The 25209-nt window shown below is 44.7% G+C and overlaps 1 protein-coding gene across 1 annotated transcript in view; it reads right to left on the reverse strand.

Annotated features, from left to right (window-relative positions):
* Nucleotides 1–741: 741 nt before the first annotated feature.
* The window catches only part of GC (GC vitamin D binding protein), a 39416-nt gene continuing 14948 nt past the window's right edge, over nucleotides 742–25209 (reverse strand). The window contains exons 2-13 of the mRNA XM_081207154.1: nucleotides 21207–21276; nucleotides 19330–19462; nucleotides 17804–18015; nucleotides 16692–16824; nucleotides 13082–13176; nucleotides 11486–11615; nucleotides 8674–8882; nucleotides 6961–7093; nucleotides 4641–4732; nucleotides 2117–2249; nucleotides 1700–1800; nucleotides 742–895 (exon numbers count right to left, since the gene is read on the reverse strand). Coding sequence (XP_081063280.1) covers nucleotides 1744–1800; nucleotides 2117–2249; nucleotides 4641–4732; nucleotides 6961–7093; nucleotides 8674–8882; nucleotides 11486–11615; nucleotides 13082–13176; nucleotides 16692–16824; nucleotides 17804–18015; nucleotides 19330–19462; nucleotides 21207–21276 — 1397 coding nt within the window. The 3' untranslated portion in view covers nucleotides 742–895; nucleotides 1700–1743. The remainder of the gene's footprint in view (nucleotides 896–1699; nucleotides 1801–2116; nucleotides 2250–4640; nucleotides 4733–6960; nucleotides 7094–8673; nucleotides 8883–11485; nucleotides 11616–13081; nucleotides 13177–16691; nucleotides 16825–17803; nucleotides 18016–19329; nucleotides 19463–21206; nucleotides 21277–25209) is intronic.

Consider the following 25209-nt stretch of genomic DNA (forward strand, 5'->3'; position numbering starts at 1 on the left):
CAGATTAGCTCTTCAAATCAGAATCCACAAAGAACAAGTTCTGCAAGCATGCCTATTTCCTCTTGAGGTTAGATTGGTAGCTGCTTGGAGCAGGGCCTTTTCAGTGGTGGCTTCAATTGCCCCTATGTACTGTGGACACTCCTGCTCCTGTTCCTGTTGTTGTCTTTTAGAAAAAAGTTTGAGGATGTCTTTTTTATTTTATTCAATGTGAACACATGCATTAGGCCTCAACCTTTTCCCCGGGTCTCTGGAAATGTAGCAAGAAGAACACATCTTACCTCTAGCACATATAAAATGTGTGTGGAGGATTACTAGGCCATGCACTGAACAATAGATACTAAAGTACATAAGATGGTCACTATTTTCCTCTGAGGTGTTCTCCTTGAGGTAGGTCTGCCTGGCTACATTGCCTTCTGGGCTTTGTTGTCCTATGAATTTTCTATTTTTATTTTGACAGGGTTTCGAATCTGTTGTCTAGCATGATTCGGCTTTTGCCACCAATCCTTTTCTGGCTCAGTTCCCTTGTCTGCAAAATGGGCTGAATGTGTGATGCTGAATCACAAATGCAAAGCATTTCACCCTCTGAAGCGAAATAGCTATACAAACAACGTAAGTAGAATCCGTAAATTATAATGAATGGGATTATTTTTCTTATCATTTCTAGGTGTGCGCTTAGACAACTTTTTTTTTTAAAGGCTCCCTCTCCCCCCCCCCTTATTGAAACAATCACAAGGCTGGAAATATGAATACAGCTTTTATTAAGATGTCAATATGCCCTAATCAGGTTTCTAGAAAATTAGACAAAGATATGTGTTCAGAGGTCAGCAGTGTTGACTCAGCAAAATCTAGGGTCTGTGTGCAATCTGAAGTCACAGAAAGTCTTTTCTCGCTGCACCTGCAAATATGAAAAAGAACATTTCTTTCATGGCTATGGGAAAGGGATGAGTTAATTAGCAAAGATATGCTTGTGCAGTGTTAGCACTGGATACATTTGTGCAGAGAAATACATGATCAGCCTAAAGGATTTGCCATGCTACACTTTTAATTCTCAGTCACTTGCAATAGCACAGGTGTAGCATCCTGTCATGAATGAGCCAGCCCCCAGTGAAGGCTTGCAGCCAGCTCCCAGGGAAGACTTGCAGCTAGTCCCCAGTGAAGTTTTGCAGCCAAATGAAGAAAGCAGCCAGGAACAGAGAGGGTTAACTGCCATGCAGGACGAGCGTCGGCTAGTACCAACTCCCCCGCCCCGGTGGGGAGCCAGCCGGGACCCAACCAATGCTCCCGGGAAGTGCCAATTGGCATGGACAGAGAAGGAAGCAGTTTGTCAGAACAAGATGAGATGGGAGCTGAGCCAATCCCTCTTAAGAATAGGCTAAGGGGAGGGCTGTTAGACAGAAAACAAAGCAAAAGGCGCAAAGTGAGAAAGTTCAATATCTTCTGTATCCGGAAGAGGTCTTCAGAAGGGTCATCTTGATCGGTGATGGAGGAGGCTGCATTAAAGCCTCCTGGAGCTATCTGTTTGTTTTGAGAATAAATCATCCTTTTTAATGAACTACACTCACTGTGTTATCAAGCCGGGGACTGGACTCCTGACACATCCCAAAGAGATGTTTGTGAAATAAAAACTTTTCAGTGCATACACAGGCACAACACCGTACCCTGCATCCCACACAGAGTCTATTTTTGCTTTCCTACCTACCTGAGCCTTCCCCGCTCCAGAAGACACAACTCATATTCTCACAATTAGTTCTGGGCCAAGCAGTCATCACCGGTGCATGTGTAAGCCACTTCACTTTGAACCTGAAAATGGGGGGGGGGGGGGGAGAAATGTTTCAAAACTCTTATTTTCTAGGGTTGCCGCATTTCAAAAAGTGAAAATCCAGAAACAAAAAGTCATTGAGCTCTTTTTTGGGGGCAAAGTTGTTGCGAAATCTCAGAAGAGAATTAAGTTTTTATTTTTTATGAAATTCACCAAAATTTAGACTTCCGACATTGGTTGCCATACATCTGGACATACATTTCCTGGACATTTTAGCAATGTCTCTAGTAGGTCCCAGAAACCAGAAATCCAAGGGCTGCTTCCTTGAATTGCTGAGCTGGAGAGACGGCTCCTTACCTTCAGCCCGCAATACGATGGAGGTGCGTTCAAATGGCAGCAGGTGGATGCAAACGTAGACCTTTGCTCAACCAGCCCAGAAATGGTATCTTCAGAGGCACTGGGAAGCGCCTTGTGGTAGTGCTCTCTTAGCCTGCAGAATGGGCATAATATCTGGTTTAAGAAGGCCTTGCATATTGCAATTTCAGGGGGGAAATGACTCATTCAATATGTGTTTCATGAGGCACTACTAAGCCAAAGGACTATACCGCCACATAGTGGATGGTTTTTTTTATGTACCGCATTTTTCACTCTATAGGACGCACCCGACCATAGGACGCACCTTGTTTTAGAGGAGGAGAACAACAACAACAACAACAAATTCTCCCCCTCTCTGTGCAGCGCCCCTTCAGTGAAGTGTCAGGAGAAACAGAGCCCCTTCCATTTTTCCTCCCACTTAGCTGAAGGGGCGCTGCACCTTAGCTGAAGGGGCACCTACCCTTCAGCGAAAGGAACCCGAAACCTCCGGAGCGCAGCAGGAGCGCTCCCACTGCGCTTCGGAGGCTTCGGGTTCCTTTCGCTGGAGCCAAGGAGCCTGCATTCGCTCCATAAGACACACACACATTTCCCCTTAATTTTTGGAGGGGGAAATGTGCGTCTTATAGAGCGAAAAATATGGTATACTTAGAAACCCAGCAGATGACTGGCAGGTTCCCACCAAATCTGATTTCACTTGGTTCTGATCACATGTGAAATTTCATTTCTATTAGCCTACTTTGCATCTATGAAAACAAGGTTCCCTTTTTCTTGACTGATCTTGGGTTGAATCTTTTAATGTTCCGAAGTAATATCTACCTATCCATTAGAGAGCTATAATAGCATGTCACCAACTGGTCCTTTGTTTCGTTGCATCGTAAAATGTTTTGATTATTCCAGAAAAACTTTAAAACTGGAGAAAGCAATACAGCTGTGTTGCTAGCACTTTGCATGGAACCCCACCTCCAAATCGAATCCTTAACATCTACATCGGGTTAGGGAACATTTTAGAACCCAAGAGCAACTATTTTTTGGGTGGGGGGGGAGCACATGCCAATGATCAGAAGAGAGAGAGGTAAAGTGGGTGGAGCAATGGATATAATTTTTTACCTTTGTGTACTAGAGTAGTTTCTAACATGCTACCTCACTACCCTTCATCCAGACAAGCAGGAAACCTAAGCAGGCACATCCCAGCCATGCAAAAACACTCAAGGACAGGGAAAAGCAGAGTCAGAATTGGTGTGGCTGATGAGAGGCATGAGGGCCGGACAGGGAGACTTGCAGGGTGGCCATTGTCAACTGGGACTGAGGTTTTCCACCCGAATCTACAAGCTGAAATACAGTGGTGCCTCGCAAGACGAAATTAATTCGTTCCGCAAGTTTTTTCTTCTTGCGAGTTTTTCGTCTTGCGAAGCACGGTTTCTCATAGGAATGCATTGAAAATCAATCAATGCGTTCCTATGGAGACCGTCCGGGGACAGAGGGGAAGCGCCGCTCTGTCCCCTCTTTTGAAGCAAGGGGCTGCGGGGAGAAGATAGCTTCTCCCCGCCGCCCCTTGCTTCAAAAGAGGTCCGGGGACAGCGGGGAAGACGCGCTGCGCTTCCCGCTGTCCCCGGAGCTTGCGGGGCAAGCTTCGTTTTGCGAAGCAAGCCCATAGGGAGATTCGTCTTGCGAGGCAACTCGAAAATGAAAAAAACTCGTTTTGCGAGTTTTTCGTCTCACGAGGCGTTCGTCTTGTGGGGCACCACTGTAAAATCTTAAGAAATACAGCTAAGCCTATACAGTCATACCTCTTGTTACATTTGCTTCATGATACGTTTTTTTCAGGTTGTATCCCGCGGCGACCCGGAAGTACCGGAAAGGGTTATTTCTGGGTTACGCCACTTGCGCATGTGCAGATGCGCAAAATGACATCACACGCATGTGCAGAAGCGGCGAATCGTGACCCGCACTTGTGCGGAAGCACAGACGCGGCTTGCGTTCCTTTCAGGTTGCGAATGGGGCTCCGGAACTGATCCTGTTTGCAACCAGAGGTACCACTGTAAATTACATGGGGGTTACTGTATATTCTGGGGGTCATGCCTAAAGCCAATATTGCTTATACAGTAGTACCTTGGTTCTCGAACTTAATCCATTCCGGAAGTCCGTTAGACTCCTGAAACGTTTGAAAACCAAGGCATGACTTCCAATTGGCGCAGGCACCCCAGAAACAGTAGCCGACAGCCGCAACAGAAGTTCGGCTTCCGAAAAACGTTTGAAAACAGGAACACTTACTTCCGGGTTTTGGGAGCAGATTTGTTCGTCAACTAAGCCGTTCGAGAACCAAGGTTCCACCATAGTCATAACACACTGGGTCCAATGGTGGCTGGGATCGCCAAAGTCATTTTCCCCAGAACCCAGATCGCTTTCTGCCTCCTATTTATTTATTTATGCCGCGTGCATAACACTGAATGCCCACAAATTTTGGGCTTACTATACAACCACTCCTTATCTAGAAGGTAGCGCTCACCTCTTCTTGAAATCCAGGAAATTATGAGTTGTGTAAGCTCCGCACATTTCATTTCCTTTCGAAAGCAAATCAAATAACTTTGTCGGTGGTTTCTGGAGTTCATAAGGAAAAATGTAGAACGGCAGTCATATTAAGCAGTATATAAGTGCTTTTTAAACAATAATGAAATTCTGCAATGCTGATGCCACCAGTGTCACAGCAAGCCAATAATAATCAGGCCATGTCTAAACTAACTGGTTTCCGTTTGCAGTACTAGTTCTTTTAGCATTCCCTTTAGGGCAGGGATGGGGAACATGTGGTCATATAGTCATTTGTCGGACTACAGTTACCATCATCCTTGACCATGCTGGCTGGGGCTGATGGGGGTTAGAGTCTAGAAGCCCACATCTAGAAGCCCACATTGCCCTCATATTTTTTATTTTATTTTTAATGTGAAATGAGGAGCGGAAAGGGTTTCGTTTAGGGCAGTTTTTTCATGTTAATATGCCAAGCCATATTCTGGAGACCCTATGGAGGCAGAAGATCGCTCGTGACTGGCCCAAGGTAACTCAGTGAGATTCACTGTTGTGAGGGGGTTTATCATTGAAATAAAAAAAAAATAAGGTCATATATATATATATATATATATATATATATATATATATATATATATAAAATAAATGTTCATAAATGTACCAAGCAGGCGCATACATAGATGTGTGGACCACATGTCTGGAGTAGCACAGGAGGACCGCCCTGAAACTATTTTCACTCCCAAACTGTTTTCTCTTCAAGGAGGAAGGAGGTGGGGGAGCCTCCCCATTGTATTTTTGTTCCCAAATCCTGTCTTAAGGGTATGTCTGGGTATGAATAGGGTGAGCCTGTGACCTGGCTCAGGAACTAAGTATTTGTCATTACAAAAGACTGGCCAGGCTCCCCACGGTATCCAGTCAAGTAACCATTTACAGGTAACTTGCCAGACAGGAGATAAACAACACACTCAGATTTCTGTTGTAGGTCACCTCTTCTGTGATGCAGGTATGATGTTTCTGGGGGTGGTCTTGGACTCCAAGGCAGTCAATTTAAAATGTCTATATAAGGGCAGACACACCTTTGTTCGGGGTCCTTCTCCTTTCCTGCATGTGAGGGGAGCACCCTGTTGCAACAGTTCAATAAAGATCAGGCTTACGAGCTGCTTTGCTTCTCAATATTCTCTGGTTGGCCTCGGTTCTTTCCTCCGACCGATGGAGAGCCTACAAAGGACTCTATAAGGGCTCTTGTATCCCACATAAGGGAATAAGGGCAGATTTTCGTTTATTACGTCATAGAATCCAAGAGTTGGAAGGGACTACATGGGTCATCTAGTCCAACCGCCCTCTTTTGCCCAGCATAGGGATTGAACCCATTATCCTGAAATTAAGATTGAGGTTGGATGGCCATGTGTCATGGATGCTTTAGTTGAGATTGCTGCAATGCAAGGGGTTGGACTAGATGACCCTTGGTGGATTACTTCCAACTCTATGTCTCTTTCAGACCGGGCTCTTTCAGGTTTTAAAACTAGGGCACACTATATATGGGGCTGCCCTTGACATGCAACCTTCATCTGGTCCAAAATGCAGCTGCAAGCCCCCCCCCCTAGGGCGCAGAGGGGGGAGAGAGCGGTCTCCAAAGGCTGATGGATCGTCAAATGACTGATAACTGTGGAATAAGGTTTATCTACATTGTAATATTGCAAACAGTTTTGCCTAACAATTTAACTTGGAAGGTACTGGTTGAATGAAGCTCAAAAGGAAGGTTTGGGCAATTAATGATTGGAAGTTGCTGTGCCATTAAACTTCAGATAACAGGCTTGGAGAACATCCCGGATTGGAACGGAGACAGAGGAAGCTGCGCTGATACAAAGACAGTTGGAAAAATATATACTAACGAAGCTGTATTTGACGGATGAAAGTACATGATGTTTGACATGATTGAGAATCGTGGACTCAGGGACAGAGAATTATAAAGCATCAAAATCGAGATGTGGAAAATATGGAAACAAGGAGGAGAGGCAGGACTGAGATGTGGAGATATGCTTCAGAGATCCAGACCGTGGGGAGCTCCAAAAAATTAATAATTATAATTTGGACCATAACTTGGTCTTTTTTATTTTAGTTTTTATGTTAATTTATTTAATTGGAGCATTATGATTGGATATATTAATTGGATGTTTTTTATTGGAAAATCAATAAAAATGATTTAATAAAAAACAAAAAACAAAAACAAAATGCAGCTGCTAGATTATTGGCTGGGCTTCTGTTTAGAAATGAAAAGAAGCTTTCAGAACTATATTGCATCTTACCTTTCCGGCAAAACAAGCAGCGGGGTCCTCCGTGCCACAACAACTGTTCGCCACTGTTAGGCTATCGTCATAGAGAGCAACGAGAAGAGCTTCTGGGGCATACGTAAATGTCTGGGCAAAGCGGTGTATATAGCTGCAACAGAGAGAAAAGCCTCTCAGAACATTTCACAGAACGTTTGCGCTAGGTCTTCCTATGCTCTTGCAAAGGTAAAGGGACCCCTGGCCCTTAGGTCCAGTCGTGACCACTCTGGGGGTGCGGCGCTCATCTTGCTTTATTGGCCGAGGGACCTGGCCTACAGCTTCTGGGTCATGTGGCCAGCATGACTATGCCGCTTCTGGCGAACCAGAGCAGCGCACGGAAACACCGTTTACCTTCCCACCGGAGTGGTACCTATTTATCTACTTGCACTTTGATGTGCTTTCGAACTGCTGGGTTGGCAGGAGCTGGGACCAAACAACGGGAGCTCACCGTGACCTTCTGATTGGCAAGTCCTAGGCTCTGTGGTTTAATCCACAGCGCCACCTGTATCCCAGCGCCACCCGCGTCCCATATATCATATATATATGACCATATATGCTCTTATATCAAGCAGCTAACCAGGACTTTTATTCTTCATGACTAAGTTCTTGAAAAGTTTGTTTTAGGAAGGAATTAGTTCCAGTTCATTCCTCACCTTACAAATGAATTAGTACCCAAGGCTCTGGGTCAAGGCTGGTACCTTGGGTTATAGATGCTTTGGGTTACATGTTTTCAGGTTATGGATGTGCCGAAACCTGGAAGTACCGGAATGGGTTACCTCTGGGTTTCAGCACTCACGCATGCGCAGAACCGCTAAATCGTACTTTGTGCATGCGCAGAAGCGCCAAATTGCGTCACATGTGTGCGCAGATGCAGTACTGCGGATTGCAAACGTGCCTCCTGCATGGATCATGTACGCATCCTGAGGTTCCACTGTACTGTTCTCTTTCTATTTTAATTATTGGTATGGGTTTAACCAGTGCTTTTCCCCCTAAAAAATTAAAATACTCATATTGAAATACTGTCCCTCAATCAGGCCAAACTTAGATTCACAAAATGTTTAGGGGTATGCGTACCCCTGTGTCCCCTCAGAAAAAAAGCACTGGGTTTAACAGATTTCACATATGTATAGAGTTTTAATTTTATCAATGTTTAATTGTTTTTAAATGATTGGCTTCTTTGAGAAAATGTTTGTACCGGTTCTTGTTTTTAACAGTAAGTTGCATTTGAGTCCTGTCTGGGGGAAAATGCAGGTTGTGAAAAATAAATATATAATAATGATAATTAGGGCTGCATGGCTACTTTTTTCTTCAAAATAAACACATTCAGTTTCAGTCCTGCATATTACAACACATCATAGCTTGTCTGGGAGAACTTAAATGTTTTTCCTTGGTGCCTAAGGCCCCAGTCTCTTCCACAAGTCCTACCACTGATGAATTAAGAAATGTCCTGTTACCTTCAAGTCGGGTGGGAAAAAAGCATATAAGTGGGTTCTCCCACCTTTTTAACGCAGGTTTATGTTGAAGTGGGAATTAAGGTCAGTTTGCAATTTTGAGTTTGGAACCAGCAGGTGTTGCCAATAATGAATAAGCACATATAAATTACAGCTAATTAAAAAGCTTATCTCTAGGAAAGTGTGTGTGTGTGTGTGTGTGTGTGTGTGTGTGTGTGTGTGTGTGTAGGGGGACACTTACTTATAAATTTCCCGCTGTCTACAGTCCACATTACACAGGCATTCAGGAGTCGGTTGTGCAACATTTGAACTGTCGGTATTCTTGTCCCATGGCAGGGAATATATGCATACGTATTTCTGCAAGGAGCCAGAATTGTCTAGGCAACAGTCGTTAATTCTTTTATCTTGGGTTGAGAGTTTATTGCAGGTTTTGGCAGTGTGGTTCGACACCTGTGGAAGGAAAGGCAGCCAATGATCATAGAATCATAGAATCATAGAGTTGGAAGAGACCACAAGGGCCACCGAGTCCAACCCCCTGCCAAGCAGGAAACACCATCAGAGTACTCCTGACATATGGTTGTCAAGCCTCTGCTTAAAGACCTCCAAAGAAGGAGACTCCACCACACTCCTTGGCAGCAAATTCCACTGTCAAACAGCTCTTACTGTCAGGAAGTTCTTCCTAATGTTTAGGTGGAATGATTTCGCAACAAAACTGAACCACATGCGATGGTTCGTGTGGAAGGATGCGGGCACCAAGGGACCAATTTCATGTGGCATGTCCAGCCACAGAGGCCAATTTCAAAGTAATCAACTAACTCGACGTTTTTAAAATCCACCTTTTGGGAAAGGGCCATAGCTCAGTAGTAGAGCATCTGCTTTGCAGGACTGGAAATGTCCACTGTTTGAAACCCCAGAGACTTAACTGCCGGTTAGTGTAGACAATACTAAAGTAGATAAACCAGTGACTCTACTCAAGATAAAAAAGGAGCCATATGTCCCTGATTCACCTGAAATGTCCCAGGGGAGAAATATACCATCAAGTACTGGCTGAAGAGTAGTGGCAGAACCCCCTAGGGCAGGCACAGGCAAATTTGGCCCTCCAGATGTTTTGGGACTACAACTCCCATCATCCCTAGCTAACAGGACCAGTGGTCAGGGATGATGGGAGTTGTAGTCCCAAAACATCTGGAAGGCCGAGTTTGCCTATACCTGCCCTAGGGCGATCTCAGAGGAGGAAGGCTCAGAGCCCGGGGAGTGGTGGTGGGACACTGAGAACAAGTCAGAGGATGAAGCGGGGGCAGAATGATTGGAGGCTGAAGAAGCAGCAGGCTTGAGTGAGAGAGAGGAGCCAGATGTAGAAAGCAAGGCAGACTCAGAACATGAAGCAGAGAAGGAGGGGCTAGAGGCAGCAGAAGTATCCACCAAGCTTGCCTTTCCTACTGTAGCAATCTCCCCTCCTCCCTTGCCTCCATGTTTTTAAGGCTGCTTTGGAGGCATCCAGCTGGGGAGGGGAGTTAGTGGGAAGTGCTCTAGTTATCTCCCGCTTGGACTACTGCAATCTACTCTATGTGGGGCTACCTTTGAAGGTGACCCTTCAACTAGAACTACAACTAATCCAGAATACAGCAGCTAGACTGGTGACTGGGAGCAGCCACCGAGACCACATAACACCGGTCTTGAAAGACCTACATTGGCTCCCAGTATGTTTCCGAGCACAATTCAATGTGTTGGTGTTGACCTTTAAAGCCCTAAATGGCCTCGGCCGAGTATACCTGAAGGAGCGTCTCTACCTCCGGACGCTGAGGTCCAGCGCTGAGGGCCTTCTGGCAGTTCCCTCATTGCGAGAAGCAAAGCTACAGGGAACCAGGCAGAGGGCCTTCTTGGTAGTGGCACCCACCCTGTGGAATGCCCTCCCATCAGATGTCAAAGAGATAAACAACTACCTGAAATTTAGGAGACATCTGAAGGCAGCCCTGTTCAGGGAAGTTTTTAATGTGTGACATTTTAATGTATTTTTAATCTTTGTTGGAAGCCGCCCAGAGTGGCTGGGGAAACCCAGCCAGATGGTCGGGGTACAAATAAATAATAATAATAATAATAATAATAATAATAATAATAATAATAACAACAACAACAACAACAACAACAATAATAATAATAATAATAATAATAATAATAAGACAAGGACCTTCAGTCCTGGCAACTATTCCATGGGGGCCAGTCCTTGGTGCTTGGGATGCTGTTTTCTTGAATAAAGAGCTAACTTTTCTGCTTTTCTCTACGTCTTGAGTGCTGACCTACATCTGAACCAGCCCTGACATATACAGTGGTACCTCGGTTTTTGAAAGTCTCCGTTGAAGAACATTTCAGAACTTGAACGCCAAAAACCAGGAAGTAAACGCTTTGGTTTTCAAATGCGCCTCGGAAGTTGAACATGCCACACGGCTTCCGTACTGAGTTTTCCATATTGAGTTTTCCCTTTTTGAACAATTCGGAACTCGAATGGTCTTCTGGAATGGATTACGTTCGAAAACTGAGGTACCACTGTACGTGGTCCAAACCAAAAATGAACTGATTGAAGCATGCCTACCTTCCTATAGGTAAACTTTTGGATATTCTTTTTTGGAATTCATAGACTCATTGCACTAAATCCACACTTCCTTGGAAGTAAGTATTGAAATATGCAGAACTTGCTTCCAAGTATATGGCTCAATCTGTGTTACGTAGTTGGCATGATCACATGACACAGTTCTTCCTGTCTTGTACCATTTTGGAACCAGTGGGGGGCAGGATCACAGTTCTGAATGCCCCATATAAAAATTGTTCTGCAGATGGAAAACCAGCACATAGAAGACTAGTTGAGAAGGCCCAGTTAAAGCCCGTCTCTCTGATTTGCTCCTTTTCTATGTGGAGCTGGAAGCGATACAACCCATCACCTGATTCTGCAGATAAGAGGACTCAGCCATTCCTGTCGGACACAGAATGCTCTACTATTTTCAACAGAATGACAACGGCCATCAATGTGAAATGGCCTTTTGCTCCTGAATGCTCACTTCCTTCTGGACGCAGTCTTCTTCCAATGAATCGCAGCACTTGGCAAGCACTTCAGAAGCATCTTCAGCGAGGGATAAGATATCCTCAACAGAAGCATTTGGACTTTTCTGAGTATATGTTATGAAATAGCTAGACATGGGCAGAGAAAATAAGTGGGAATTTAAATTAGTGTAGCTATCCCAAAATGGTCTGTTCAAAAACCCCTAAAAACTCTGAAACCCCATTTTAAAATACAATATACTCCTATAGAGACTCCTTATACTGAGTTTAAAACCAGAATTGCATTTGGGTAGAAACTGTTTCTCAGGCGGCTAGTCCTAGTCTTTGTAACTCTGTACCTTCTTCCAGAAGGCAGAAGCTGAAAGAGATCATTTCAGGAGTGTGCACTATCCTGCACTATCTCTGCAGCATTCTTATGGCACCTGGAAGCATAGATTTGATCCAAGGTGGGAAGAGTGCAGCCAATTATTCTCTCTGCAGTCTTTGCAACCCTGGACTGCATTGTTTTTCCCCTGGCCGTGCAGCTCCTATTATTATTATTATTATTATTATTATTATTATTATTATTATTATTATTATATACTGCCCTATACCCAGACGTCTCAGGGCAGTTCACAGAATTGCTGCAACATGCCTATTAGCCCTATATGGCATTCTTGTCTGAAGCAGTGTAGGAAAGGGGGCAGTGATTGGCTCCATTTCCCAAATCCTTGGATACTCTCTGACCTTCCCACATTTAGTGTGGTGTATTCTAACCATGTGTGAAGAATCCCAGTCCCTAATATGTGTCCAGGCAATAATAGGTCTATTGTCGTGATCTGGCTTCAGGCAGTGACCTGGACACAGTGGATGGGAGTACCAAAATGTTTATAGAGGATCTATACTATAGGGAACCTCTGGCCCAATTTGGGAGCTCCTGAGTGAAGCTGGCATCTCACAAAAGGGAGACTGTGGCTCTCCCAGTTTCTCATTTTTCCATTCTTAAATTCAGTTCTCCACATTTCTCCAGCAATTTGTGATTTTTTTGTTTAAATCCTCATGAAAATTCATTAGCATTTTAGTGTGAATTTTGCCCGACAAACACATTTTTGTATGCAGTTTGGGCTAATGTTCAAGTTTTAGCAAACCGTTTCCCTTAACATAATGCATGTTTGCATGTTATTTTCGCTAATACATTCATTTTTATGCAAACTCCCCCTTATATTATTGTCTAGTTGAAAATTGCATTGCAAAATTCAGTAAAGTGTGATTTATTTATTTTTTGGAACGATGGTTGTGTTTCAGTTCTCATATTGTTTTGCAACATGTGAATTAGGTAGGTTTACCTTTAGATATGAAGTGAATCATTTTGTGTGTGCCCTAGACAGAATTCTTATGCACTGCTGCATTTGAAAAACACGACTTGAAAGACACATTTGGATATGGTAGCAAATTTGGTACTATCCCGTGAAATTCCATTGCAGTTTGCTTCTTCCAACCCAGATAGATCTATCCAAGCTTTCACAATGAACAGGAACTACCAAAAATTCAGAGATTCAACAGGTAAAGTTCTGACTTGCCATAAATACATAGGATGCAGAAGGTTTGCTTTGTACCTGAGTTTTGTTTTCTCTTTCCCAAACACGGAATAGCGGGAGCACGCTTTGTTGGACAGATCCGTGAGCATCATGAGAGACTTCCTCTCCAGCTTCTGCAGCGTAAAAGAAAGAGGTGAGATCAAACACTTGACACACTTAGTGAAGGGATCTGCTTCTAGCAGATCTGGAAGTGCCTGTTAACAGGAATCCGAAATATAACAGAGCTTTGCAATCGCACATTTTCACTCAGTTTAGTTGTCAGGGATGTGAGGCGAGTAGTCACGAGGAAGTCCTAGAACTCTGTCATAGAATACCAACCGTAAAATGGGTGTTAGGAACATTCCTTCCCAGAGTGAAAGAGAGAGCTCTGAGGAACAAGGGGAGTGGCAGGAAGGAGGAGACAGAGGGTTGCTTCCTTCACATGTGGAGAGTGAAGCGAGCCCCTCCTTGTTGGGATGCGTCCAGGGAGTCGGTCCAGTATACCTGAAGGAGCGTCTCCACCCCCATCGTTCTGCCCGGACACTGAGGTCCAGCGCCGAGGGCCTTCGGGCGGTTCCCTCATTGCGAGAAGCCAAGTTACAGGGAACCAGGCAGAGGGCCTTCTTGGTAGTGGCACCCGCCCTGTGGAATGCCCTCCCACCAGATGTCAAAGAGAAAAATAACTACCAAACTTTTAGAAGACATCTGAAGGCAGCCCTGTTCAGGGAAGTTTTTAATGTTTAATAGGTCATTGTATTTTAGTATTTTGTTGGAAGCCACCCAGAGTGGCTGGGGAAACCCAGCCAGATGGGCGGGGTATAAATAATAAATTTTTGTTGTTGTTATTATTATTATTTGGCAGGCCCCCAGCTGGCTCCAGCCACCGGCCGGCAGCCAGGCAGAAGCCAGCAGAGATAAGAACTCTTTGCAACGGAGGTGGTGGAGAGAGACATGTGTAAGCCTATTTACAGGCATTTATTCAGCATCAGGAACAAAGGGAAAAACATGTCTGCTTCCCTTTCGTGTCCAAGCAAACAGCAGTATAGCAAAAGCAATATACAATGAAAGTTCCCAGCAGACTGTGCTGGAAGTTAATAGACATGTGACATACAACAATCCACACATCTGTTCTAAAGGTGGAATGGAACTATATCCTAACACTCCCGTCCCAGAAGGCAAGTTGTCAGGGAACTGCCATCAGAGGCAAGAGGAGAGGTAACACGCTCCAATGATGCAGGGGAGGGAACTAGCAAGGAGAGAGAGAGAGCTTCCGCTGGGGAAGGAAATCCAGGGGACACCAGGGAGAAAGGGGAGGCTGAGAGTACTGCGGAGGGGAGGCTCCGAGACTCTTCCAGTGAACTCAGCGGAGAGAGCACAGGACCTCCGCTTGGCACGCCCACGCTGCGCAGAAGGCTTCCGCGCAGAGAATCTAGGAGGAGACTTGGAGTCAAAGAATTTTTATGTTGGAGGAAGTTTAGGAGACGCCCACTGACGGATTCTGCCAGTGACTAAGACAGTCGCGTTGTAAGGGCTGTCAAACCAGGGAAAGGTTTAGCTATACAACCAGCTTGGAGCAGTTTGCAGTTTACGCACAAGCAACCCCAATTCCCATTACAGAAGTCATAAATTTTCAGGACAGTGTCAGGCAGGCAGAGGGGCCGCAACTCTCAGACACGCTTTCAGGGGAGGAGGCACAAGCTGCTCATGAATCTCCTTGTACTAGAAGGATGTGCAGAGTTCAGGCTTGGTGTCAAGCCCACAAAAGGAGGAGCAGATGGCGTATTTCCTGTTGGAAAAGAGCCCACCCCCCCATTGGGCTCATCTGACCCTTCGAGTGCGGAAGACTGAGCCGTGTGCTCGGAATGAACTATTGTGTAAATACCAATAAATCTGAAAATTATGAAAACGCCGGCCTGCCGTCTCTTGGTGTGAGAGGGAGATCGTATATCCTGACAGCGGGAATCAAATGTTTACCTCACAGAGATGTGAGAATCTCTGTGGTGACTCTTCATCAACTGCATTACAGGCAATGGTCAATTTACGCACATCAAATGGGCACGTGACTGTGAACATGCGCATTGTGCCGAACCCATTGGCAACTTTAAAAATGGCAAAAATGTCCCTAGAAGCGCCCAGAAAGGGCAAAATTTGCAAAAATCCTAGCAATCCCAGGAGCCTTTGCACCGACCTTTGAGGCCTGTGGAGAGTTGGCGTTTGAGCTAGGAGGTTTGGAGGGAGCGATTGTAGTGAGAGTTTGGCGTCTGGTAAGTTCTGCTGGGTTTTTTGAGGGTTTCTGGAGATTTAGAGGGTGTTTGCAGGCTTTTCCAATGGCGTTTCCAATATACGCAATTTTACGTAACCGTGCGGTGCCTTGGAACGTAACCCTCGTGTAAATTGGGAGTTGCCTGTACTTTGAATAGTTCTGCACATGAGTCAAGGACAGTAAAAAGTGAGTTCCACCCAACTTCTCCAATGGAGAAGGTCTGTAGCCTAGTAGAAGAATATCTGATTGCATGCAGGAGGTCCCAGGTTCAAGCCCCAACATCGCCAGGTAGGTCTGGGAAGATTCCTGGGCTGAAACCCTGGAGAGCCATTGCTAGTCAGTGTAGCCAATACAGAGCTAGATCAGGCTTCCTCAACCTTGGCCCTCCAGATGTTTTGAGACTACAGTTCCCATCATCCCTGACCACTGGTCTTGCTACCTAGGGATCATGGGAGTTATGGGCCAAAAACATCTGGAGGACTGAGGTTGAGGAAGCCTGAGCTAGACGGACCAGTGGTCTGGCTCAGTATAAGACAGTATCCTATGTTCCTAACTCTGTGGGTTTAAGCTTTTGACAGATACTGAGGTTGGGAGCAGGGCCAGCCCACCCACGAGACAAGGTGAGGCAACTGCCTCGGGCGGCAAGATCCACACGGGCAGCAGATCCAGACTCCAAGGAATGCACAATGGCAGGGAAATGTGAAAATAAAGAAATTCCTTCCAGTAGCACCTTAAAGACCAATCTGAAGAAGTGTGCATGCACACGAAAGCTCATACCAAGAACTAACTTAGTTGGTCTTTAAGGTGCTACTGGAAGGAATTTCTTTATTTTGACTATGGCAGACCAACACGGCTACCTATCTACTACTAGGGAAATGTGAATTCTGGTACCCCTTCTTCTTCTTCTTCTTCTTCTTCTTCTTCTTCTTCTTCTTCTTCTTCTTCTTCTTCTTCTTCTTCTTCTTCTTCTTCTTCTTCTTCTTCTTCTCCTTCTTCTCCTCCTCCTCCTCCTCCTCCTCCTCCTCCTCCTCCTCCTTCTTCTTCTCCTCCTCCTCCTCCTCCTCCTCCTCCTTCTTCTTCTCCTTCTCCTCCTCCTCCTCCTCCTCCTCCTCCTCCTCCTCCTCCTCCTCCTCCTCCTCCTCCTCCTCCTTCTTCTTCTTCTTCTTCTTCTTCTTCTTCTAAAAACCCATTGCAAATATGCACAACATGATGCCCTTAGGTGGCTGGCAATGCTACATAAGTGGAACAAATTGTGAAGCATCACTGAGAAGGCACTTGATGTGCTTGGTGCTTAAAGTTCATTTGTCAGGGAAATGGCTGCCGGCATCGGGCTGCAGCTGAATTGGAAATGCAATGCGTTTAGTCCTGAGAAAAGAAAGCACCTACCTCTTTTAAGAAGCAGACTGTGGGTTGCGCATGGGTACAACATGTTCCGACGATGGACAAGTAGGTCGTTGTGGAGGCGATCAAGAGTGGCAAAGGTGTATGGCTATGGTCAATGGAAAACTCATACAGAAACCTAGAAAATGGACCACAAAGTAGAACATAAGTGATTGCATACCACAAGTGAGGTCAGCGAAATCTTTGCAGCTACTTCCATTGTCAGACTTCTCCAAGTGCTGAGTCTCCACATTTTATGCTGTAAAGGGATGGTGAATTTTAAACTCTACTAACTGGATGTTAACTCATAGAAGTGATAAGAGGAAGGATAAATAATAAATAATATCCTATCCAACCTCCAAATCCCTCCAATATTAAATCCCCAGCTGTGCAAAACAACAAGATAAAAACCCGTTTGTGGTTTTAAAGTTCTTTCTTGCTTTACAGACACCTCACTGAAAAGAACTTTGGGCAAACTGGAGAAAAAATAAGTTTCTAGAAGGAAAATATATGGGGTGGTATATTTGCATTATAACAGACCCAGGAAGGAGCCATAGCTCAGTGGGTGGAGCACATCACATGCTTTGAGTGCAGAAGATCCCAGCTTTTCCCAGTGGAATTTGCTGCCAAGGAGTGTGGTGGAGTCTCCTACTTTGGAGGTCTTTAAGCAGAGGCTTGACAACCATATGTCAGGAGTGCTCTGATGGTGTTTCCTGCTTGGCAGGGGGTTGGACTCGATGGCCCTTGTGGTCTCTTCCAACTCTATGATTCTATGATTCTATGATTCTATGATTCCTCTCTGTTGTTGAGAGTAGAAAACGAATTCTAGGCTGAAAAATCTCCGCTCCCCCCCCCGACTGCTGTTGGTGGACAGGAGTGAGCTAGGTGGATCAATGATCTTGACTCAGCAGAAGGCAGCTTCATAGGGTGAGATTTGTAAGAACTAGAGTGGCACCTCTGGGTGCGAACGGGATCCATTCCGGAGGCCCGTTCGCAACATGAGCAGAACGCAACCCGCGTCTGCAGGTCGTGATTCGCCACTTCTGTGCATGCGCGTGACACTTCTGTGCATGCGTGGGACAGGTAAGTGGCACAGTTGAAATGCACACATGACTCACCTGTCTGCAAAGTCCTGGGGGTCCTTTCTGAAGGCCCCACATAGTTCTTCATTGGATGGCTCCACATATGTATGGAACTCCTTGGGTGGGTGCTTCAAGGCTGCAAGGCAAAGCTTTCGTTCAAGGCCTTCCTCACGGCAACAGGCAGCTGTCCCTGGATGCTTCGGGAAAGGGTTATTTGGGTCACAGGATTTGGCTGAGAGTGCTAAAGACTGGGTAGGAGGAAGAGAGAGGGAAGGAAAAAAGAGGAAAAGGTTACAAGCTTGCCTAAGTACTACAGCCGCTGATACATAAGATCACAAGAAAAAACACTGTCTGATCAAAGCAAAAGGAAATCTAGGTGGAATCTACACACATACAGAAAACACTGTGAAATTGTGAACAGAATGTGAGTAAACTCTTTTTATACTTTTATAGAAGACTGTGTCATGTTTTATCTTTTATGAGGGAATAAGGGGGAAATACCAGAACAGTTATAATAGAGGCTTTAGTGAGCCTGAGCAAACACATCCGCTGAGTTTAAAAAGGGGAATGTTACTCTGCTAAATTGTAGAACTTGTTAACACAAGTTGGAAAGGATATAATCAAACAATAGACGCGGGTGGCGCTGTGGGTAAAACCTCAGCGCCTAGGACTTGCCGATCGCATGGTCGGCGGTTCAAATCCCCGCGGCGGGGTGAGCTCCCGTCGTTCGGTCCCAGCTCCTGCCCACCTAGCAGTTTGAAAGCACAATTAAGTGCAAGTAAATAAATAGGTACCGCTTTATAGCGGGAAGGTAAACGGCGTTCCGTGTGCTGCTCTGGTGCCGGTTCGCCGGAGCAGCTTCGTCAAGCTGGCCACGTGAGCCGGAAGTGTCTGCGGACAGCGCTGGCTCCCGGCCTCTAGAGTGAGATGAGCGCACAACCCTAGAGTCTGTCAAGACTGGCCCGTACGGGCAGGGGTACCTTTACCTTTACCTAGATGCTCTCCTGCATCCCTGAACATTCCCACATGACCTTCCTCAAACCCCTGCTATAAATCAGTGTTGCACGCCTCTTCTCCTGCAGCGTCAGGAGAAAGGGTGTGTGTGATCTCCACCATTCCTCATCCGCCTCGCCCTCTTGAGTCCAATCCCTGACAGTTTGGAATGGAGCAGCCGAGCAGGAGCGCATGGGTGAACCAGCAGAGGCAGCCACTTCCCACGGCAGGGACAGCGGCCCCCTTGGGAGCTACCCCGAACTACCACGGTGGCGGTCCAAGCTCTGACAAGCACATCTGGCCAGCTGACTGGGGGGGGAAGGGAGGAAGGACAGCAAGTGCCCCGGCCATGATGCTGACATCCACCCTGCCACCAACTGTTGCTCACTGAGCCTGCCTGAGCGCATGCTGGCCTGACCTCGACTTGGAAGGAGCGTGGCATGATGAAGGGGCATGGATGGGGCAGGGGAACCCCCCGTCACCTGCCATACCCCCCAATGTTCTCCTCAAGTTGGTACCACTTAGCACCGAGAAGGTCTGGGTGCACATATATGCTTGTGGAAGTGTACCTCTGTTGTGTAGCATTCCGGGTCAGCTCCCTCAACGCAGCATTTTTCCGCAAGGGCGACAATCTCCACCGCGATACTCTTGACTTCCTCAAAGGTGCTGTTGGTATACTTCCTGCTGTTCATGATAATTGCTCTGCGAACCAACAGGAGGGAAAGGGTATTATAATAATCTTAGTATAATCCAAAGTGCTGGTTTTGCCCTATGGAGCCTTAAATGGCTCAAGGACCACCTCTCTCCATATGAACCTACATAAACCCTGAGAGCATCCTTTGAGGCCCTCCTTCATGTGTCTCCTCCTTGAGAGGTCCAGATGGTGGCAACATGAGAATGGGCCTTTTCTGTGGTGGCTCCCCACTTGTGGAACGCTCTCCCCAGGGTGGTTTGCCTGGCACCTTCATTATATACCTTTATGACCCAGGCGGAAATATTCCTCTTCAACCAGGCGATACGATAACGACACGATACTATACAATACAATACGTATCTACAATAATCTACATGAGACATTCAAAAACCAACAAGCCTGCTATCCCAGCTATCCCAACCTGGTTAGCCCCTTAAAGACTCTGATACCCCATAATTAAATGCAATATACTCCCATAGAGACTCCTTACACAGCGTTTAAAACCAAAATCGCATTTGGATAGAAAGTGTTTCTCAGGTGACTAGTTCTAGTCTTTGGCTGGTTAACATTTGATACCTTTAAAAATGTGTTGTGGGAAGGGGGTGGGGCTTATTGGTTTACTTTTCTTCCTATTTTTTATATCATGTACTTTGTGTTTTTTTATCTTGCATTTTTATGTTGTGAACTGCCCTGGGATCTATGGATGAAGGGCGGAATGCAAAATAAACAGACAGACAGACAGATAGACAGACAAACAAAATGACAAACATGGAATTCTGGAGTTGAAAGGGATCCCAAGGGCTTTGTTGCAATCAAGCAATATATCAATTTTGTTTAATAACAGTACAAATAAAACAAATATTTCCACGCTATACTGTGGCCACCAGCAGCAGCCAGCAAAACCCTAGACACAAAAAGCCATTCAATTCCACATTCTGGCAGTCTCCACCCACAATGCAGTAGGTCTAGGACCCTCGTACCTACGGGACCGCCTCTCCTGGTATGTCCCACGGAGGATCTTATGGTCTTCAAAGAAAAACTTCTTGGAGATCCCGGGCCACAGGGAGGTTAGACTGGCCTCAACCAGAGCCAGGGCTTTTTTGGCCGTGGCCCCGGTCTGGTGGAACGCTCTGTCACAAGAGACTAGGGCCCTGAGGGACTTGACATCTTTCCGCAGGGCCTGCAAGACAGAGCTGTTCCACCAGGCCTCTGGCCAAGGCACAGTCCTTTGGTAATCTTCATAGAACTCTAGCTCAATGGTTGCCATTAATTTGATTCTGGATTGATTTTAGAATGTATTGATTTTAGAATATATTTCAATTACTTGATTGTGATTTTATGTAAACTGTGTTACTTTTATTGTTGTTAGTTGCTCTGAGCCTGGCTTTGGCTGGGGAGGGCGGGATATAAATAAATAATAATAAATAATAAATAAATAATAATTAATATATTATTATTATTATTATTATTATTATTATTATTATTATTATTATTATTATTATTATTTCTCCCTCAGATCCAGCCTGCCTTACCAAATGGCTGTGTGATCCACCAAACTCTCTCCTTATTGGGTTCTGCTCTGGCTCCCCCCACCCGGCTTGGCTCAGTATTTTCGAAACCAAAGAGGGGCAGCCCTGTTCAGAAACAGATATTTGATATCTCCCTTTTACGACCAGAGCTTCTCCATTTTGGCTGGTCTGAAGGACAGCAGGTGTGCGGCTCTGCATAGGCGCCGCCTTCAAAAATACGTACAGAGAACGGAATTTGTCTTTCCCCAAGTGGTTGAATTCTTGACAGATTTTGTCTCTCATGTAATCCCGTCCTGAAAAACCAAACAGGAGGAAGAGCAATTAATTCAAAAGCCCATTTGCATTTCAAAGAGCTACCATATCACCCCAGTTACTGTTATCATCATTGTCACCATGGAAGGGGGGGGGGAAGGGAAAAAAATAATGTATGAGACTATATGATTATGTTGAAATTGCAAATAAAAACTTTATTTTTTTATTTTTTTTAAATAGTCTTCCCCTCCATGAATTTGTTTAATCTTCCTTTAATGCAATCTAAGCTGGGGACCATCATTGTTGCCATTGAGAAGAAGTTCCATACTTAAACTCTGTTTTGTGTTCTTTCTTTTGTACGTCACATCTGATGTAGGTGGGGTGGCCCATAACACAACTGAAAGCATTTGTCCATCTTTCAAAGATGTGCCCATCTCCAGATTCCTGCAAGGCTGCCTGCTTGATAACAAGAAGAACATATGTTTGAAGAAGATTGGGAAATGTTTATTGAATATATGGGGGGAAACTGTGTATATTTGAAAACGTGGGCGGCATTCAGATAAATTCAACCGTGTAAATAAGTTTTGATGGATGCAATAATGGAAGATTCAATGGTTTAGCTTATATAAAATATGCAGGGATTTATATTATGCAAAATGAACCATGGGAAGGGAAGAAGAAGGGAAGTAATTGATATTTTAAGGTTGTTTAAATATTCTAAAATGTAAAACAGAAAATGTAATAATTTTTTTTGGGGGGGGTGGATGTTGCTTGCTTGATAATGGCCGAGCTTAAAGATCCTGAAAGGATGCTGCTGTTTATTCTTCAATAACTCCAGGTTAGGAACAGTTTCTGGAAGATGGCTTACACCTTTGGAGAGGCGTAAGTCACAACTTAAAGGCAGCTCACTGTTTCAGCAATTGCCACCGAGTGCTTACGGCGCTGAAATGAGTCTTGACAATCACCAAGGGGAAGATATTTTATCCTAAACCCACCTCTCTCGTTTCCTCCCCTCCAGGGCCCCAATTTCCACAATTCCTCCCTCGTCTCCTCTTGATTCATTAAGGCTAATAGGGCTGGAGAATGTAATAAAATAAAAAAATCCCAGCATCCTTTTTACCACTGCTTCTTTCACCCTCACTGCACATTTTGGAAATGAGTATGTTATGTTCTAGAAGCAAAAGCTGAGAATTTCTAAGGGAAATTGATGTTTCTGCTCATTAATTCTGGGCGAAGGCTTCGTGTAGAGAGAGAGAGCATGGAAATCCGAACAATGAAGGAAGGATTTGTGCTTTCTTCTGGGCGCTTTGAGACTGTCATTCTTCACAGTCGAAACAAAAAATAATAATTTCCCCCCCCATTCCAGTAGCACCTTAGAGACCAACTAAATTTGTTATTGGCATGAGCTTTTGTGTACATGCACACTTCTTCAGATACACTGAAACAGAAGTCAGCAGACCCTTATATATAGTGAGAGGGTGGGGAGGGATATTACTCAGAAGGGTTTTGGGAGTTGTGGGATTCAAGGTAATTTTGTGCAGTTAAAGTAGGTGAAAATACTCTGGCGGTTGAAATCCACTTTAAACAATGGAATTTGACTTTTCTTTTTTTTTTGCCACCTGGCGAGTGAAAAGAGAAATGCCTAGAAAAGTGTCAGGCGAATGAAAGATGAATGGGAAGATGTACAAACACCCCACATGCAAATCAAGCTGCATGCTCATGAATCATTGACATCTGTCTGTTTTGAGAGACAATGGAGTGTGCCTCTGGGAGTGAAGTCAAACAGCTGCATTAGCAGCACTGAAGTGACCTCCCTGGGGTGCAAGGCTGGGCAGAGTGTCTGGGGGTGCTGGGCTGCCCAGACAACAAGACCCTCACTGGTGAGGCTCAAAGGAAAGCACAGCAATACATTTGGCACCAGCTTGGGCTCTAGGAGCCGCCGGAAGGTGCCATCTTAGGGACTCTACTCCCGATGTGTGTAGGGTTTACTCCTTTTTTTATATATATATAAAATCTTTATTAATTTAAATCACACACTTTTATAAAGAATTTACAATCTCATACTACAAAAAGAAAATTAAAGAAAAAACAATTAAGAAAAAAGAAAAGGAAATACAGAAAAAAGAAAGAAGGAAAAGCAAATTTACGTACATAAAAAACCTTACTCTTCCTAATTAATACTTAATTAAACACTTAAATAAAAAAGACTTCTGACAAAACGAGCCTTCCAGTCATTCTCATTGTACTGTTTATACTGTTGTTGTTTTTTCGCACAGTTTTATATTCTTGAATATTGTTGCCATCTACTCCACAAACGGTATTTGTTGTGTTTACAAGTATCACTCAAGTTCTGCTGATATGGTGTGATTGGCACAATATGTTCTTATATAATCCTTAAATATTCTCCATTCTCCAAATATTTTCTGCTTCAATACTCCTCTAACTCTTCCCGTCAGTGTAGGGTTTACTCCTTAGCCTTTACTTCTCCTGAAGATATCCCACAAGGAAGGGGAGGTTTAGGGTCAGAGTTTTTCTCCTAGATGGGCTACCTTCCCAGGTTGACGAGCCCCATCTGCCACTCAGTTCTCTCTACAGCATGTTTAGAAACAGCCTTCTCTTGAAAATTGAACCCACTCTTAGTCTCATCCACTCAATTTGCCAGAGCCTGTCTGTGAAGCAGGACCAGTGAGGAGTTTAGTCTAGGATGCATACTGAGAGGGCCAGATAGAAAGGGCTGGAGGGCCACTTTTGACCCTGAGAATGACCCCCACCACCACTGCCTTAGAGCAATAATAATGAGAAAACAGAAAGATTACAATTTCTGTTTCAGGAAGCCGTTCAGCACAGAGGCTGAGGGCATTGGAGAGTAGAAACTAGTAAAGACATAGAGAAACAGACAAGAAAAAAATAATAATTGATATTGAGTTGGTCTGTATAAGTTTGGAAAACAAGCATCTTAGAAAAAAAAAGACTGATAAAATAAATATGCATTATTAAAAATGCAGGTTAGTCTACAGAAGTGGAGAATAGAGAAAGAGGAGAGAATGTGGAGATGGTATTTCAGGGAAATAATAAAATAAGTAAAACTAAAAGCAACAATATCGGCGCCATCCGGGTGCTCCCAGCAGTATTTTCAACGAAGGGAAACAAATGAGTGAAAAGTAGACTCGGCTCCTTGAAAATAAATGGAGGAGGATGCAAAGGAAAAAAGAGAGGTTCATTAAATGCAGTATAAAAAGAAAACAAGAAAGTATGGGAGTGTTAGAGAATTCAGCATACATAATATTCACTTTGAAGGTGCATTACTCTAGTCTATAAATAAATAAACAGAGGCAATCCATGAAGTGTCAAAAGCTGCAAGAAGCAGGCGGGATTCTTTGTCTTTTTGAAGCAACATTTGAGAAAAAGTTAGAATGCGTGGAAGATCTTGCAAAGCAAGTGAGTTCTACAGGCAGGGATGTGGAATCAGTGACTCTTCGGAAGTTGTTAGACTGTCTCCCATCAGTCCCAGCCTGCACAGCCGGCGGTCAGGGAAGATGGGAGCTGTAGTCCAACAGATAACTAGAAGGCTCCTGGCTCCTCATCCCTGCTCCATCCCTGTACCAAATTGAACATTTGAAATTGTTTCACAATGGCTATAGGTTCTGCTGAAGATGGTATTAGAGTGGAAAGGAGAAAGTCCAACAGTGAATTCCTGTGAATTTTATAAAATGTATACAGTGCTTGACTGCAGAGAAAAATCCGAAGTGTTTTACTCAGACCCTGTTTTACAATTTTGTGTTGTACGTTCCCCTTCCTGAGTGGTGGTACCCAACTTCTTTTAGAGCAGTGGTTCCCCTGTGAGGAGGTGGGATTAACTAAAGGGGGCACTAAAAGCAGTGGCATAGCGTGGGCTGCCAGTGCCCAGGGCAGCTTGGAGAGCAGGGTGGGAAGAAGGGAAGCGTACTGAGTATGCACGTGCATTCAATTGCCTA

This window comes from Podarcis bocagei (genome assembly GCF_964188305.1).
Source record: "Podarcis bocagei genome assembly, chromosome: 9".
Lineage (NCBI taxonomy): Eukaryota > Metazoa > Chordata > Lepidosauria > Squamata > Lacertidae > Podarcis > Podarcis bocagei.